The sequence below is a fragment of the Puntigrus tetrazona genome, chromosome 12 (assembly GCF_018831695.1).
Source record: "Puntigrus tetrazona isolate hp1 chromosome 12, ASM1883169v1, whole genome shotgun sequence".
Lineage (NCBI taxonomy): Eukaryota > Metazoa > Chordata > Actinopteri > Cypriniformes > Cyprinidae > Puntigrus > Puntigrus tetrazona.
This window is the reverse complement of record NC_056710.1, coordinates 4,252,419-4,270,385: the sequence shown is the minus strand read 5'-3', so window position 1 is coordinate 4,270,385 and position 17,967 is coordinate 4,252,419. Positions and strand designations below refer to the sequence as shown.

General features: G+C 35.2%; 2 protein-coding genes across 4 annotated transcripts in view; both read right to left on the bottom strand.

Annotated features, from left to right (window-relative positions):
- fam117ab (family with sequence similarity 117 member Ab) overlaps positions 1-2,399 on the bottom strand; it is a 6,979-nt gene extending 4,580 nt beyond the window's left edge. The window contains exons 1-3 of the mRNA XM_043253031.1: positions 2,055-2,399; positions 1,117-1,256; positions 172-291 (exon numbers count right to left, since the gene is read on the bottom strand). Coding sequence (XP_043108966.1) covers positions 172-291; positions 1,117-1,256; positions 2,055-2,157 — 363 coding nt within the window. The 5' untranslated portion in view covers positions 2,158-2,399. The remainder of the gene's footprint in view (positions 1-171; positions 292-1,116; positions 1,257-2,054) is intronic.
- Positions 2,400-4,579: 2,180 nt separating this feature from the next.
- On the bottom strand, positions 4,580-16,072 carry rundc3ab (RUN domain containing 3Ab). 3 transcript variants are annotated; one of them, XM_043254440.1, is made up of 13 exons: positions 15,858-16,072; positions 15,555-15,677; positions 12,747-12,862; positions 12,533-12,660; positions 11,882-11,967; positions 11,650-11,739; positions 11,356-11,436; positions 10,522-10,684; positions 10,276-10,433; positions 8,158-8,277; positions 7,938-8,032; positions 6,020-6,057; positions 5,683-5,821 (listed from the first exon to the last, which is right to left on the bottom strand). In XM_043254440.1, exons 1-12 carry the CDS (start codon positions 15,863-15,865, stop codon positions 6,041-6,043), a joined length of 1,185 nt encoding a protein of 394 aa, XP_043110375.1. In that variant the 5' UTR covers positions 15,866-16,072; the 3' UTR covers positions 5,683-5,821; positions 6,020-6,040. The 3 variants fall into 3 exon arrangements, with proteins under 3 accessions (XP_043110373.1, XP_043110374.1, XP_043110375.1); XM_043254438.1 differs by lacking the exon at positions 6,020-6,057 and having other exon boundaries at positions 4,580-5,821; positions 15,858-16,071; XM_043254439.1 differs by lacking the exons at positions 6,020-6,057; positions 15,555-15,677 and having other exon boundaries at positions 4,580-5,821.
- Between the last annotated feature and the right edge of the window lie 1,895 nt (positions 16,073-17,967).

Genomic DNA, 17,967 nt, shown 5'->3' with positions numbered 1-17,967 from the left:
AGGTACAGAAAAAAAAAAGGAAAAGAAACAGCAGACATTCCCACAGAGAGAGAATGCACGCAGAGCGATGTACTTCGAGTTATGCAAGGTTTAATATATCTGCATGCAACTATCTATAGGTTTCACTCAATTTTCAAAAGTGAAGTATATTTATTGTGCAATGAGACTCACAGATGAATCTGCAAACACGTCACTTCCATCCTGGAGACATTCTGAATTTCCCCATGATGCCGAACGCTTGTGAAATCCAACAGCTGTTGTTTCAGCTCCAGCTAACCACGCGTGTGGTGTCTTTTACAAAAAAAATATTAACATTATGAATAACTAAAACTACTTTTTAAGACAGTATATACAGCAATTTTGTTATACTGGGCTGGCTAAGGTTCAGGTTTTATTTAGATTGAAACCTAGAGCAGATCTGTCCCTCATGACCTTAGAATATTGCACTAGTCCTACGGACTGCTTTTAGGGTGCATGTTTATCTGGTTTTTAAAAGCATGAAATTCATCCCATTTGGTTACACGCACGCTTTACTCACAGGGCTGAGAGAATTTGGTGAACTAGTACAATTCGACATTTTGCCTTTAATGATTTATTTGCACGTGTAGCTGGTTAGAGGACTAAAATACAAGGCAGTTTCACAATTGGGTAAAATGGTCTTAGTCGATTATGTGAGAGGAAGATTGAAATTTGGTTGAGGTAATGAGGAACAGAAAACAGATGATATATAAAAAATTTGAAAGGCTGATGCACCCACTTCCCTTCACAGCTGAAAAAAAATTCAACATTCAAAGCGATTGCAGTAAATCATGGGCTGTGATGTAACCTAGTTTGAGAAAACCATGGTACAATGATGGTCTCTGAGAATTCCACAGACTTTTAGCACACAGTAGGCGATATTTGAAGCGGATCAAAAAAGATCAGCAAAGTCGTCCTAAGACAAGAACACATTTTGGTTGATGAACTTCAAATGTTGATTAGTGCATACCATGGTACTGCATGCTTGCACTGTCCTGGATGACTCAGCTGAACTCAACTAACGGCAATACCGGTAATATGGGACTACAATTTATTGGATCTCAAATTTGATTCGGTCAGGAGATTTAATCACTTCACCTGTGTGGATTTGTCTTCCCTGCCATGTCTGTCATCCACTTTGGGCCACTGGCCTTGTAAGTATGGCCGCACAACTGCATCCAAAGATACGGTGTGTTGAGTCGGAGTCTGCAAACGCCACTCTGATTTGGTTTTTTCACCTGTGAAGACAGGAACACTTGAAAACACCTAAAACACACTGATTGAAGTGCGGAAATAAACCAATAAAAAGCAACTTTTTTTATTATTATTAGACATGTGTGATGCAAAATAAATGGCAAAATTTGTGAAATACGTTTATTATCCTAAAGATGCTTCTTATAATTATTTATTATGTTATTATTTATAGAATTAGCATAATCAGAATAACAGTTTGAGCTGTAAAGATTAAAATGATTTCCAGAATCAACAAAACCAGGTGATCCTGTTCTCTGGCACGACTTGAGATGTTTCAAAGAACATCTTGTGCTTCAATGGAAGCAAAACGTGATCTTTAGTACGAAGGAGTTCACATTATTTGATACTAAAATATTAATTGCAGTATCAGATACTGAAATATCTGAAACATTTCTTCTTTCATTCTTCTCAGTGTGACATAAACACTCTTGGTTCCATGTATTATTTTGTATCTTTATTGCCTGCTTAACAGTCCAATTTTTTTAGAGATATCATTCATCGTATAAACTCAAAGTATAAAGGAAATAACGTAATAATGATGAAGAAGGTTGATGAGAATTGATGTGTTAAAGTCTGCAAGAAAACTGAAGATTTCTTCCATAATGTTTAAGGCTGATGAAATGATGTTTGCCTTCACATCGTTTAAAGTACACGAAGAAACTAATTAAAATGCTACATGCATTGAAAACATTCACACAGCATTTCCTGTTGATCTTCAAGAAAGACATCCAGTGGCTCAGACCATGTCTGATATAGTTACTGGTGTGTATACTATATTTCACCTGGAGCGATATTTGTGACGGCAGCTCCAGCTGGTTTGTGCAGCGTGAAGGGAACGGTAGCTTTGAGAGGCTGGAGACCTGATCCGCTCCTGGACTTCTTCATCTCTCCACAGTAGGCACTCACTCTGGCGGCATGAGCAGTTTTTGTGCTTCTTCAGTTGTCCATATCCAGCTATGTATCCATTCTAAATGCTTACCGTCCAGTTTCTTAACTAGTCCGATAACTATAAGATATACCCGTTTAATCGCGTTCGAGTATGAGGTTATAAACTTGAGAGAATTTGCTTCTCAACACCGAGTAACACTATTCAACTCTTCCTCTGTGTCGTATCTTTCATTCATTTTAGGAAGTGGGCGGGTACCTTTGGAATTCCTCCTTTTGATTGGCTAAAAGAAATGACTGCCTAGCGGTTAATTGGGTGATAAGACATCAATCTAGAAATAACGTAAACGTTTCTGGCTTAGTCAAAAATAATTATTTGAGCTGCAAATGTTTAAGCTGATTTGAAGTTTTATGGGGACATTTCATACACGTAATGATTCTTATACAGTACAAAATGTATTTTCTACTGGCAATTTAGATGCAATCAATATGAAAAAGTATTTTACATAATGCTATCTTTGTGGGGACGTTTGTCCACATCATGCAGGGTCTACCTGAACCACACACACACACACAAATAAAAATGCAAAAGATGTTGGTGACAACTTTAACACACTAAGCCTTATTAAAATCAGCCATGCGTTTATTATAGTAAAAGTAAAAGTGTAGTAATCAAGGTGTTTTGCCAAGGTATAACTATGGTTTTACGGTGAGTACTAAAATAAATGAATCTCACATAAAGAAAACATAACAGATTGTTCATTTTAGAAGAATTATTCTTCAGATTCATTACTTGTTATCAAAGGAATTTATATATTTCAACTACACTGAACTGAACAATACTATACAACCATACACTGATGTATAAAATGTTTTGGGAACTACTTTATACATAAAGCATAAAGAAAAGATATAAATAAAGCAACATGTTATATATTTCTCATATGCTGTACTTTACATATTTCATATCTCTGCATTGATGTGGTATTTCTTCCCAGGGTGTAACAGTCCCATCCCTGTGGGTGTCTTCAGCATGTATTGCTGGAGATAACTGTCCATTAGTGGTGGTTTGTTTAGGGTGAAGTTTGTGTGAGATAACACCTTCTGAATATGTAAAATAGTTGTTATCTTATTATTATTTTAACAGAAGAGCTGTTTTGTGTTCAGTGTATAAAAAATTATGCTATATTTGTCAGTTGTTTTTTAAAAAGCACATTGTCTTTCTCAAAAAAAGAAAAAAGGTTGTTATATGGTTTATACATAATGCATTTTTTCATAGTGTTTTAGAAATAGAAATAATGAGAGACCTTTCAGACCCTTTTTATATAAAGTGATATTAAGTGATCCAGAAATGCTTCTTTGTGTATTTCATTTGAGGATAACATGCTTTCTTTGACCTCCTTCCACATCAGATAGGAAGGGCTTTTTTTTTTCTCTTTGTCTTTTGTAAACCAATCTTTCAGAATTTCATTCTTCAGCTGCACGCTGTGAAATCAATCAATCCTCACATCTTTTTAGCAAGCATATTTTCAACTACCGGCCTCTATTTTGCGTTTAGACACTTCTGTTAGGTTCTTTTTACTGCTTTTTACAAATGATGCTGACCTTTGACCCATAATTGACACTTGTTCTTTGTTTGACCCCTGGGTCACGGTAACCCTAAATTTAAGCTCATTTGTAATGAGTTCCAAAGTGACATCTGGAGGAGGTACAAGCTCGAAATAGATTAGACTGATATGTTCAGTCCACATGAGACTACAGGATGTTACGCAGTTATGTAAGATTTTATATCATGGGCTACTTTGGCTTCTTTTGATATCTGACATCAAATGGTTACTCAAGGAACACTGATCATGGTTTACATTAAGAAGGTGGTTTATCACCATTTTCAACTTAAAACAAAATTTTTTTAATTAGTTTTGGCAATTATTTTACATGAAAATAGCCATTTGGGGGATTGGTAAACAAAAAATAAATTTTTAAGTGGATGTTTTTGAAAATATTCCCATTATTGTCTCTGTTATAACTACAACATTGCAAATTCGCTCATTTTTTTTTACAAAGTGATCGCCATCTACTGGACTGGCAAGCATAATGCAACAATTTAAATAATTTGTTTTCACTTTTTACATTTCTTATATTAAAATAAAATGTATTAGTGTTGTTAGTAAAAAAAATTTTAACTTTGTGAATTCACTTTCATCTTACCATTAGTCTCCATCTTACCCATAAACATCAGTATATATACAGTACCCCCCGGCGCTAAAACTGAATTTTCATGTTTGTTTTAGGAAACTACAGAGCTTTTTAAGCGTTTATCGAGTTACAGTCCTAAAAACAAAAAAGAAAAAGAAGCTGTTCAGTAGAACAGAAGAGACAAACAATAAAGACGCAGTGAACAAATATGACTCAATGGAAAACATTAGGACAAAAAAAGGCAGTTTTATTGCGATTTTAAGTGACAAAACAGCATAGTTTCCAATGGATTTTTAAACAAAGAAATAATGTGCAATAAATAAAAAACAATTTTTGTATGCTAACTGAGGGTGAACAGCTGTCTAACACAACACACACACATTCTCAAACAAACTGACTTTCAGTTACACTGACGATGGAGGGGGTAAATCTATAGCTTATCAGTTTTATATGATGCCAATGCAATTAAAATCAATGCAAAGTTTCAAATCTGTAGCTAATATACTGAAAATGACAGTGGTCCACACATTGCAGACATATTGTAATGATGCAACAACAGATGCCAAACAGATGTCAAACATACAGTACAATACAACAATATGCAGATATACACTGGTCCATTTGTTTACTTCACTCACTGTCAGTCATTTAGCAATATTATACTGCCATCATGTGCAGAGCAATCTTCAGACTAACTTCAAGAGGCAAGAAAAGAGGAATAAGGCAGCTATTCCAGAAATGTCTTTCATTTTATTACCACTGTAAATTGTACAATAGACATACACATCTTCTTGTTGATCCTTTTAGTTCTTGCATGTTGTTTGGCAGAGGAGGAACGTTTAGATGATTGAAAAAAGTAATGATAATGTCAAAATACTACTTTGTAAATATAATATGCTTGCTTTCACACATTTTTCTCGATTCAGTGTCTGTATGTGTTTTGTAAGTATGTATGTTCCCGTAAGAGATTTTAAAGGGAAAACTGTGTTGGGGTTTGACACGTGAAGCAGTAACGAAAACTGGTTTTTAGGTCTCAAGTCTTTCAGTGCATAGTCCACAGTTTGCCTTCACTGAATATCACAAGTCAGGAGAAAGGTTTGAACACCAAAGACATTCAAAGATCCGCATTCGAAAAGCTCTGACAGGATAAATCTGTGAGAAAATATCCCTTGCCATAACTACAAAGCTCTCGCTATATTTTATCAATGATACTTTCATGAGAATTAATGTAACGGGTATTACACAGGCTGTAGCCGAGCCATAGTATCTTTGAATGTCTTAGCTGACAATGCCGTTTCTCTCTGCTTTGTCTCATTTGGTGGTCCCTAGCTGGGGGTTAGAGCAGGACTGGGCTCTGCGCTGATGTTTACCAGGCACTCTGTCGACCTCAGGCTTGGCAGGGACTTACAGCTGGGTAGAGAGGACAGAGAACCACACAGACCTAACATAGAGGGAGTGTAGTCCTTTTCTGAAATGAAAATGGGAGAAATAGGGATTCTTATTAAACACCAATAATTACAAAAAAAACGAAACGGCAAACTCAAAACATATAGTTAAAAAAAGAAAGACAACAAAATTTACTTTCCCTCATTTCTTTCTTTTGCAAAACACACAAGAAGATCTTTAGAAGAATGTTGGTGACCAGATTATTTTAGCTAACACTGACCTCCATCATATGGATCTTTCATCATATGGATCTTGCATCTTTCATGTTTCACAAGTAAAAAAGAAACTCAAAACAGGTTTGAAATGACATGCACGGCACATAAGTAAATGGTAAAATAATAGTAAAATCTCTTTTAAGTCAACATGAAACAGAAGCTGCAATTATCTTTTTTCTAAAGTCATGTATGTAAGAATGAAATGGCTGTGGGCAGGACTTGATTTTGACGTACTTACTATTATAACATTTATGCATAAGTGCAAGCAAGTAACCCTAAGACAACCCATATTCCGAATCCTAGCTATATAGTAAGTACATGTAGTTAATTAATATGTCTCAGTATTTAAATGTGTAAATACAATGTAACAAAGACCCCTTAATGAAGAGTAACTGGGTGTTTTCTGTCAGAATTCATAAAGCAGTAGGCAGAAAGTACCAAAAACAATGTGTTTGTGTATGTGTATCTATATCTATATCTATATATATATCTATATATATACTGTATATATATATATATATATATATATATATATATATATATATCTATATCTATATATATTTAAATTACTTTTCAATCTACACTTCATACAACATAACTTTAACATCTTTGCAAACTTATTAAAAATTAAAAAAACTAAAATGATTCCATTGCATAAGTATTCATACCCTTATCAAGGACAGCTGAAATTTTGCTCAGAAGCATTCATATTGCTAGTAGATGTTACTACACTAAGGGTGAAGTGAACCTTTGGCAAATTCAATTAAATGGGTATGATTTGGAAAGGCACACACTTCTTAATAAAAGGTCTAATAGCTGATAATGCATATCAGAGCAAAAACCATGAATTGAGGTCAAAAGGAACTGCCTGAAGACCTGAGAAACAAGTCAAGCCACACATCTATGGAAAAGAATTCTGCTTCCCTGAAGGGTCACAGAAGCATGTAGTCTTTGTTAACATTAATAGAAGAAGTTTGAAACAACCAGGACTCTTAATCTAACCTCCTGGCCAAACTGTGCAACTGATGGAGAAGGGCTTTGGTTACTGTATTGACCAAGAACCTGAACTCTAGTAGAGCTTCATGATCATATGTCGAGAAGGAACAAATCTACAGAAGGACAAGCATCACTGCAACATTCAGTGTGGGATTTATAGTAGTGTGGCAAGACTCAATCCTTTCCTCAGTTATAAAAATATATCATAAAAACATACTTCGCAAAAAAGCTCCTAAAGGATCCTTAGACTCTGAGAAATCAATGCTCAATTGTAAGCATCGTGTTTAATGAAAACCATCTTTGTTCATCACCTGCAGAGTACCATCCCAAAAGTAAAGTGTGCTGGTAGCAGACTCATTCTGTAGGGTGTTTCAGTAGCCGGGACTGAGGAGTTGAAGGAACACTCAGTGCAGAAAAACATAGACATAGCATTGAAGGAAACCCAGTCCAGAGCAGAGCAGTTCAGAAACTCAGACTTGGCGTAAGGGTCACCTTCCAACAGGACAATGACCCACAGCAAAAGTGGCTTATAGACAACTCTATGAGTGTCCTTGAGTGGCCCAGCCATAGCCTAGGATGGAACCCAATCAAATATTTCTAAAGACATCTGAAAATGTGTATCTGCCCCATCCAACCTGACAGAGCTTGCCAGATAATTGCCAAATTACTGATGAGCAAAGCTTGTTGCATGAAACAACACTTGGGACATTAAAGATGCTTCAGCTAAATATTTAGTCAAGGGTATGAATACTATAATCAAACAAAGATGACCATTTCTTACAAATGGTCACAAAACAGAATGTACACACCATATGGTCTGCCAGTCTCCTGCTGTCAAAGTGATTAGTTAGCTTGGACTAATTAAAAGCCAAAACAAAGTTACGGTACCACATTAAGCTTGTTGTAGGTGGATACTAAAATGTGTACCTGCTGTGCACCAGGCTTTTCCATTCTGTTTCCTTTCCGTCCTCTGAGAATCTGTGGTTAGGCTTATATGTGGCTCTGGGCTGGGGAAACTTCCCCTAAAAGACATCCACAAAGCCACAGCATTGAATTTGAGTCAAATTCTAGATGCAACGTCAAAAAGCCAGCTGTTGGGCTAATGCCTGAGATTCTGAGTAAGCTATAAAACAGAGCTTCTTTTCACCTGTGGTACAGTTTCCTGTCCTCCTGGTTGTTGTAGTTTTGAAGTGACGGCCATTGGTTAACAAGAGGGATTGACAAATCTTTAGAGAGTGGATGTGATTCGCTTGGAATCAGACTTGTCCTGTGACACAGTTAAAGACAAATTATGGTATGGTCAATTAGAGTAAGTGTGCATCACACTGATGTGAATCAGAGATTATAACTAGAATGTTCTAAAGGCAAAATTGTACATGATTTAACAAATATAAATTAGTTTTAGTGGACACTTCATTGTTCCATTTTTTGTTACCATTTTCTGTCATTGTGAATGTACATATGAAACTAAAAACTGTCACATAAACAGTAAAGACAATTTGAAAGCATTTTAGTTTGGGGACCAATTCTCACTATTAAATATGACTTTTGCCTAAACTCTTAATTTGCAGCATATTAATAGTAAGATAGTAATTACTTTTAGGTATGTGGTAAGGAATATGTTCATGTAGAATAACACATTGATATGTGTACTCATAAACAGCCAATATGCTATTAAGCAATTAATCAATAGTGAGAATGGATCCTTAAAGGGGACATTCATTTTTACATAGTTTTGAACTTAAATGTGTCTTGGCATTGTGTGTACACAACCTCCTATAATGATAAAAATGCACCCAGTGCTTTTTTTTTAAATCCCCACAATTCATAAGCACTTTCCCAGAGCAAGCTGTTCACATATTCTGGAGAAATTGATGTCACTTTGCACAGGCCCCTCCCACGACTGTTGACAGACACTGCCGTTTTAGCAAAGTATAGCATAGGATGTAATAATCAACATAGCAGTTACTCCTGACATCTAAACCACTAAAGATGCAGAGGGTTATTTTTTTACACCAGACTGCTTTGTAAATGAGGGTCGGTACAAACAAATTCTCTTTGAGACAAGTCATGTCACTTGGCAACCATCTTTGAAATGCCTCTTGGGCTTCTAATTGCAGCTCCTATCTCTTTAAATAGGGAAACATCAAATTCTCTCAAACTGTTTACTGAGCTTATGATTAAATTTCATATTTGAAATTCCCAATGAAATCTGACAAGAAATGTTGTTTCAAATAGCATTATAAAAAGCATATTTCTAAGGCAAGATCAGCCTGCATAGTCCTAGGCACACATCACAGAAAGCTGTTTCTATAGCAACCGGAACTTCTAAAGGCAGAGGCGGTTATGCATTTACTTTAGAGATCAGTGATTGGTTATTTTATTCAGAAGGCGGGGCTTCCTACAACTGTTTGGCCATGTTAAAGGAATAGTTCACCCAAATATTTTTAGTAAAAATATATATTTATATTATTTATTTAATTTTTTATAATTACCCTCAAGTAGTGTACCAGGCTGTTTTGGTCACTGTTGACTTCCATAGTAAGAAAAAAATTATAATACGGGAGTCAATCGTGACCCAAAACAGCCTGGTTCTAAACTATTTTTGTGTTTGGCAGAACAAAGAAATTTATAGAGGATTGGAACTACTTGAGGGTGAGGAAATAATGACAGAATTATTTGCACTTTTGCCAGCTTTACCTCCAGGAGAAGTGAATATAACTTTTTTATGAACCTTTGCTGATTGCTTTTAGCTAATAATGCGCTAGTTGCCAAGTTCCGCAATGAAAGTGGCCGAAGTTAACAGTCTCAGAGAATACTGGATTTCCTATTTAGAACCTTCCCAATAGAATTCATAACCACACATTTATAATGAAAAATGCATTAAGGTGTTTATTACAAACTGAGTATTTTTTCTATATAAGATAATATAGTAAGATTACCTTTGGGTTTATAAAGGTGTTTGTTAACAACTAAGAAGTCATTTACAATGTATTTAAAAAAAACTTTGAGGAGTTATAACTGCATGAAAGTTAACATAATAGATTAAGTGAAATCTCTATTCTCTATGAAAATGTGTATTTATCCAATTATTAATATGAATGTGTTTTTTTTTCATATTTATTTTGACAGTACACGTTTTTGAATCTGACAGTTTAAATACATATTGTACAATTCATAGGGACCAAATGTCTGAAATGAATCTAAAATAATTCCATAAACTTCCCATGTCTTAAGAATCAGTGGTGTGTGGTGTTTCTCTCACAGTTGTTCCTGCAGCTCCAGAATGATGTTCTCCAGTTCTCTCTTCTCTTTCTGGCTCTGCAGCTGCAGTTCTTCAAGTCCAGCCGTTAGCTTCTTATTCTCCATCTCCACATTCTTCAGCTGAGATTCCCGCAGCCTCACAAGCTCCTCGAGGTACCCCTGAACACAAATAAAACAAAAGCACACACTTTAGCACATGACATATTCAGCTGAGAGTTACATACCCACTACAGTAAATCTTGTAAACCTTTTGCGCATTGACGATCTTGAACCTCTGCTCCATCTTGCGGCACTTATTCCTCCAGCTCTCCTCATCGGTGACCAAAGGGATGTATGGATGCTCAACACTGTCATCACTGTTACTGCTGTCCACACTCTGGCCATCCTCATCGTCACTTAGATAATCATAACTGAACCACACACAACACAGCATCTCATTGCTATGGCAACAGAGCAGCAGCACCTGATTTTGGTCAATTTTACCAGCACTGACCAGATCAAAAGGATTCATGAGTCATCCGTTTGAATCAGTTTAACAAAAACAGTTGAATTTTTTTTCTGAATGTTGAGAAAATTTTTTAAAAATATATAATAAAATATTATTATTAAAATGTGATCAATCTATGCTAATCTATGCTGCAGTATTAGCAGCAACAGAAAATATTTTTCTTTCAGAAAACAATATAAGATTCTTTACATTACAAAAATATTTTAAATGTTTTGGTTTCTTGCCGCTGTCGCCTCTAGTCTTCTTAGTTGGAGACATTTAATTTCTTGCGATTATCGTTGTTTTTATTACAAAACTATTAAAAACTGAGCCTGTCTAGACAATGACGTCTCTGCATTCTATAATAAAATGCCTTTTACTCTTGTCATTATACATTACTAACACTCTATTCTCCAAGTTTGATACTGTTCAGTGCTTTAATACAACATGTAAAAAAATGTGAATTGAAATAAAAGTGATTGATTGATTGATATTCCTAAAATAAAGACATATAATAATAAAATCTAAACATCAAAGCCTACACCATTCCCCGAAAGATCCCGTGTTATACTGTAAGAAATAAACGTTTCTCACCTTTGTGTGAATTTCAAATAAGGAGTGTAGTCAATAACAGCCTCAGACTTCCCATCCAGAGCCTCCCCTTTCAAACAGAAACTGACAACAAACACAGAAGAGCAAGGATGACGCAACATTGATTACATTGCATAACATTATAGTTCCAAAACCTGCATTAAAGTATTACATGAGTGCGGCGTGCAGAGTTTCTGCCTATGCAAAATATTGCAAATCGATCACTTGTGAGGTTCCTTTTCCGCTGGTTTCAGTGCTATGTAGTTTTATTACCCCTTCCATTACCCATCCTCTTACCTAAAGTCAATCGCTCCAAGTCCGATGAGCATGCCGGTCAAAACAGTTGCTTCTTCTCGCAACATTATGGCACCTTCATCGTAGAACCTCCTGTAGACAAACACACACATGCAATACATAAACACAGAAGCTTTAAAGATGCACCATTTTATGTGTTCAACAGTTTAATGGCTGCATAAAAGGATCACATTGGCAGTTTGATTAATATTGTGTTTTTCTCTTGCAGTCTGACCTGGTGGTGCGGCTGTCTCGCAAAGCTGTGGCGATGTATTCAGACAGCCGTTTCTCCATCAGTGCAACCCGTACCCATGCTCTGCCCTAGAGAAGCAGAAAAATTACAAATCAAACATATACACGCAGAAACTGCAGAAACATGAACTATTTTAAAATGAGTTGATTAACTGCAAATTAGAAAAGAAATCTTACCAAAATCATAACTTTACAATTCACTAAAAAAAATGTATCACATTGTATCACATTATTAAATGCATTATGCTCTATTATTTTAAAACATCAAATAAATAACATTTCTAAATAATATATATTTATTCACCTTCATGTTATTCTAAACCTGTATGACGTTCTTCTTTTGTAAAACAAAATAAATTATTAAAGACCTTAATAAAGTTGGTAACCGTTTTATGTAAAGCTGACTTCCAATATCAATTTCTCAATATATCTCCTTTCATGTTACACAGAAAAAAAAGTAAGTCACACAGATTTGAAACAACGTGTAAATGAAGTCTGATTGAACTCTCTTTTTGAGAACGAACCTTACTCAATGTACTCCAATGAACTTCTAACTGTAGCACAAAAATCTGTTTGTGTATTACATTACTCATTGTACTTTAACTAATTTAGGCACAGATATCTGTGTTCCCACCTTTGCTCGTGAGGAGTTGATGTTCTCCATGTTCTCAATGCTGCTTATGCAGTTATTGGGCACTTTACTGCAGGCCAGACGGATGAAGTCCCAAAAACTGCGCTGACCATCAAACCAGCTGCCAGAGCCTGCGAACGATGTGATGCGGGAGATCACTTTCATTCACATCGCTGTACCTAATGCTCTTATAAAGTTAAACTGCATTACTTTCTACCTTTAAAGCGGTGACTGAGAATGTGTTCCAGGATAGCAGCAAAGTTAATAAACTCCTCAGACGAGTCATCGATGGGCTCTGCTGTGTACTTCTCTAACAGTGTCTTTACTGAAAACCTGCCATATAAACACAAACACGACAATGTTTAAGCTAAATCAATTTCGCTTAAATACACAGAGAACGCCACCGATTCCACCACTGATGTTTTTTTCTTTACTTGGTTTTCTGGTTGATTTCATTTGTATCCAAGGAAGTGTCTTCTTATTTCATTAAGTTCAACTGTGTATTGCATGTATTGCTGAACGTGACTGAAATCTGTGAAAAAAAAAGTACTCTTTAGCGTACTACTAAAAAGTGTGAACAAATTTTCAGACGCTTAACCGCATGTTAGTTACAGTTAAAATATTTTTTAGTATTTTTTCTGTTTTAAATCGTATCAGTTGAACTCCGTTAACTAACTTATATCCTTATATTGTCTCTGAAATATAGTGCTTGTTTAATGTCACATCTATTAAAACTTGACCGTCATGTACTTCAATATATTTCTAATGACATATTTGTATGATGAAGTTGCAATTTAAAACATATAAACTTTAAATGTACTATCAAATAACATAACATATAAATAACATGATTTAGTATATTAGACAACACTTATCAACATAAATGTCTTTACAAAGATTATTAAAGCACAATTTAAAATGTAAACTTTTAATTTGACAATATTACAAAGTGAACTATTTAAACGTGCTAAGAAACCTGATCATGAAAATACACTCTCTTTAAGTGCATATAAGTGGCCATTATTTTGTATTATTATATTATCCGCAAGTCCACAGTCGATACAATTAAGTGCACTTCCTTTTCACAAGGGATAATTAAAAAAATCTAATCTTTCAACAATCAACATCAAAGAGAATTTCTTTACATTTGTCCACGCTAAAACATCATATTTAACAAAAAGTATTTCAGAAGCAAAGATAAGTTATGAAATGTTTGAACATTTGAAATGTTTAATAAACTACGTCTGCTTATTAAAAGCTGTTGCTGGAAGCGCTGGTGAAGTAATAGGATAATGACGATATGATGAGTGTGTTCCGTTGAACTGTGAGGATCAATGCACTAACTCGATCTTTCTGATAAATGACTCGACCATTTTCTACTTAACTACTTACTGTACTTAGAAAAGTTGTGAAAATAACTGAGTGACATACCTTACAGTACATAATGTATTATGTATGAGTTTTGCTTTATTACTGCTTTGCACAACATTACATTATTTTGTGATGTTGTTCATATAATTTTATATATATTATAATAATTATTATTTTTGAATGTCACCTGCTTTCTCGCTATAAATATCTTTAGGCAAAATATATTAAATGGGGCTTTTAAAATGAATTTTGAGTTACATAATACCTGCATGTGTTGTGAAGCATCTAATATTGAAAAAAGAAATAAAGTAAATAGAGTGAACAGATTTCATAGATAAAAATAACATAAGTTACTTCACCGAATTATGTCTAAAAATTGATCCCACTTTATAAAAGGTGGCCTTAACTACTATGTACTTATATTTAATTTAATCAATTGGTACAATGCAGTGCTAAAACTTTCAGTACAATGACCTCTTATATGTTAAAAGGATTATATATATATATATATATATATATATATATATATATATATATATATATATATATATATATATATATATATATATATATTTAAATACACAGTTCTAAACATCAGCTTATGGTCATGGGAGTGCTGAAACATAATCCAGTCTCTGGGCTGCAGGCACCGGAATATGCTGGACAAGTGACTTCCTAACAAAATAATATTTTATTAACAATATTTCTTCTATTCCGTTGGCATAATTTTAGAAAGGAGATGTACAGTATCATTTACAGTGTCCACACAACAAAATATAATTTCATTTAACGTAATATGGCATAGTCATACACGGAGCAACGTTATTCCTCCCGATACCAAACCAGCAGTGACTTCACCGTCAGTTGTTCTGATTACAACAATGACTCTTTCAGTACAGACCTCCACAGCAGAACAATAGGCAGAGTATGACATGACAGCCACTGAAGAGTCAAATCCTTGGTCAAACTTTACATCAGGTGCCATAACTACCATTTACTTACTCTATGCATGTTGAGTAAGCCGTTTGCTGCTATTGCTTACGGCGTAATTATGCGTAACTAGTGAAATAAAAATACCATGCTTTTTTTTTTTTTAAATGTAAGTACAATGCACATGCACAAAAAATATTTGTATCAAATTCTAATGTAAAGATATCGTTTTATTTTTGTATTATTGTGACCCCTATTCTCTGTACAGCACAGTAAATTCCCAGCAGCGGCCCCCGCCAGCCCCGCTGCCCTTGCGGGAGGAAGGTTGTCGTCATAGCAACGACATCATCCGGGCAACAGCGATAAATCACGTTGCGTGAAATGTCCGGTTTCCAAAATAATTTAACAAAAAAAAACACCCTTAATAATTAAGAATCGGCTTATAGACTCGCACGAGAAGGTACGCCGAACTAAACACCTTTAGCAATCCGGTGTTTGCGATGTGCGTCGGTCACAGACCTGACGAAATAACGCAGATTTATTTAAGGTGATAAATAAGCCTGAAACAGCACGCGAGCGACCGCGTTTTCTACATTAAATAAATGAGCAAATTATATTTTCCAACGCATCCCCCGTTTGTGACTCCGCTGCACGAAGGCCGTGAACATGGCAACATGCGTAACGTTACATAACGTCGCTCGGCTCCTAAAAGCTTCTCACTCACCTACAAACCGTAATGAGGTTTTTCCTCTCCACGGCGATGCTCCTGGAGAAGCCTTTCTTGGACTGTGCGCCCATAGCCATCGCGGACTGCATAAAACTCTGCTCCATCCCACTGGACCCCTCCCTTACGCCACAAATACACACACAACCGCATTCAGAGACGAGGCATGACAGGTGAAGACAGTCGATTTGAAAACGCCATTCTTCACTATTGAAGTGCAGACGAACCGAGGCTTTCTCCTTGAGCGCTGTTAAAGAGAGACAGCGCTGATGGCGACCGTCTGCACCCCTCCTCTATACTGACCTCATCATGATCTCAGCATTCACCGCATCGGCGAAACCATTTTAGGACGATTCACGTTTCTTTCAACTCCCGGCGCTTCATGTGAAACCGTGAGGTCAAATGAATGAGACGAGGTAACTGGAAACGTTATTCCAGGTGGGTCCTGTCAGGCTGAGATGCGCATGAAGGACGCGCGGACCTTTCCCGTGCCTCGGGGACGCAGTGAACCAAAGTGACCGCTAGGGGGCTTCAGTCAATCGCTTCTGAAATCTAGCTGCTCTCATGCCGCTGAGTTGGCTCTTTTTATCGCATGACAAGACGAGTAAATATAACACGAGTAATATTACACACGTAAAGTGGATCGCGGTGTATTCGCAGTGTATTACTAGGCCTGTCAAATGCATTAATAATATCAACAAAAGGAAAAAAGAAAGAAGCCAATAGAGTAAATAAATAAAAACTACAGGGGATAACTTACAAGAAATTTCCAAATGAAAAGTATTCAAAAATTCAATGTGTTATACAGATATATCTAATAGCTGTACGGGATTTCCTATACATCATTATTAAATGAATCAACAAATGGGTCAATTCCAAAAATTAAAAAATAATATATATATATATATATATATATATATATATATATATATATATATATATATATATATATATATATATATATATATATGCTGGACAGGTGACTTCAAAATAATATTTTATTAATAATAAATAAATAAATAAATATAAATCATATAAATCATATAAATCATATAAAGTAGATATTTGATATCAGTCCAAAACATATGGGTAAATAAGTATTCATAAAATAAGTCTTTTATACAGTCTCTCCATGTCTCTAAAAATTCGTCTCACTGGGTAAATCAAATTAATAACTTAATATGTTTATTTACCTTTAGAGCTGAAATGTATTAGTGTATTACTCCCGACGTCTTTCCATTTAATCTGATTAAATTAAAAAGAAAAAAAAGCTTTGCATTTTGTCAGTAATTTGTTTTAAATAAGAAAGTTACATATAATTCTCACACCATTAACGCTTAACTGATTAGTGGGATAGCCAGATAAAAATTTTAATAAGGCCACTAGGAATGGCATTTAAATACGCCAACATTTTACTTCTTACCTGTTAATAATTAAGGAATTCTCAGTAATTAAAGATATGTCCATTATTCTTGATATTATACCCTTACTATATTCATTTCTGATATGGTTGTTGAGTGCTTTATAGATTTAACTGGGAGCCTGTAGAAATTTTAGAAAACAGGAGAGATGTGGTGGAGAGAGAAGTTTTGGTAATAACTCGAACAGGGACATTTTGTATCAACAGTAATTTGTGAAGAGCTTTTGAAGGAAGCCCATATGGATATTAAAGTCACCAAGCAAAACCACATTGTGGTGAAAACTACAAAAAAACAGTGTTTATAATAAACAATCCCACCATTAATACGTATGTAACTTCAAGTCCTCTATCCATAATATTGCTTTGTCTAGTGAAAAAGTCTGAATCTAGTTTGATTCGGTTATTATTTTGTTGCACTGAGAAATGTAAATATGAAAAGATGCCAGCAATTGCCTCACTGGACGTGTAACGCAGACTCATAAAGACAAAAATATAACCAACGATGCTAATGTTAAGTTGCACGTTTGTATGTGACCGAGACTGTCTATGTCTAGGGCTGGGTTTAGACCTGAAGCTCTGCTGTGAAATTCCTGACTGCAGTGAGAGGGCATCTAGGGCAGAGTGCTGAAAGAATGTGAAATATATAGTTTTAGAGCAGAAAGACTGAGTCAAAGAGCGGATCCATAACAGAAGGGAATACATGTTTGTTTTGAATTGGGACGCAAGTAAAACACAAGCACATGCATTCTTCCACATTCACTTTTTAGGACTTTCATCAAACGTTTTTAGAAAAACTCCACGCGCATAATTTTGTCACTGATTTGCAATTTGAATTTTTACTGTAAATGGTTTCCTTGCATCCTGGTGAAGCTGTTTACTATATTCATTATGACTAATGACGTACGTGTTCCATTGATACTCATATTTAATAAATAATTCAAATAAGTATTAAACTTGATACAGACGATACAGATTTTATTAACACACATTTAA

Excerpts from the sequence above, each read along its gene's own strand:
- rundc3ab (XM_043254438.1), bottom strand. Across the intron at positions 11,968-12,532 it reads TCAACTCCTCACGAGCAAAG|GGCAGAGCATGGGTACGGGT; the intron begins GTGGGAACACAG and ends CTGCTTCTCTAG. Across the intron at positions 10,434-10,521 it reads AGATCGTCAATGCGCAAAAG|GGGTACCTCGAGGAGCTTGT; the intron begins GTTTACAAGATT and ends ATTTGTGTTCAG.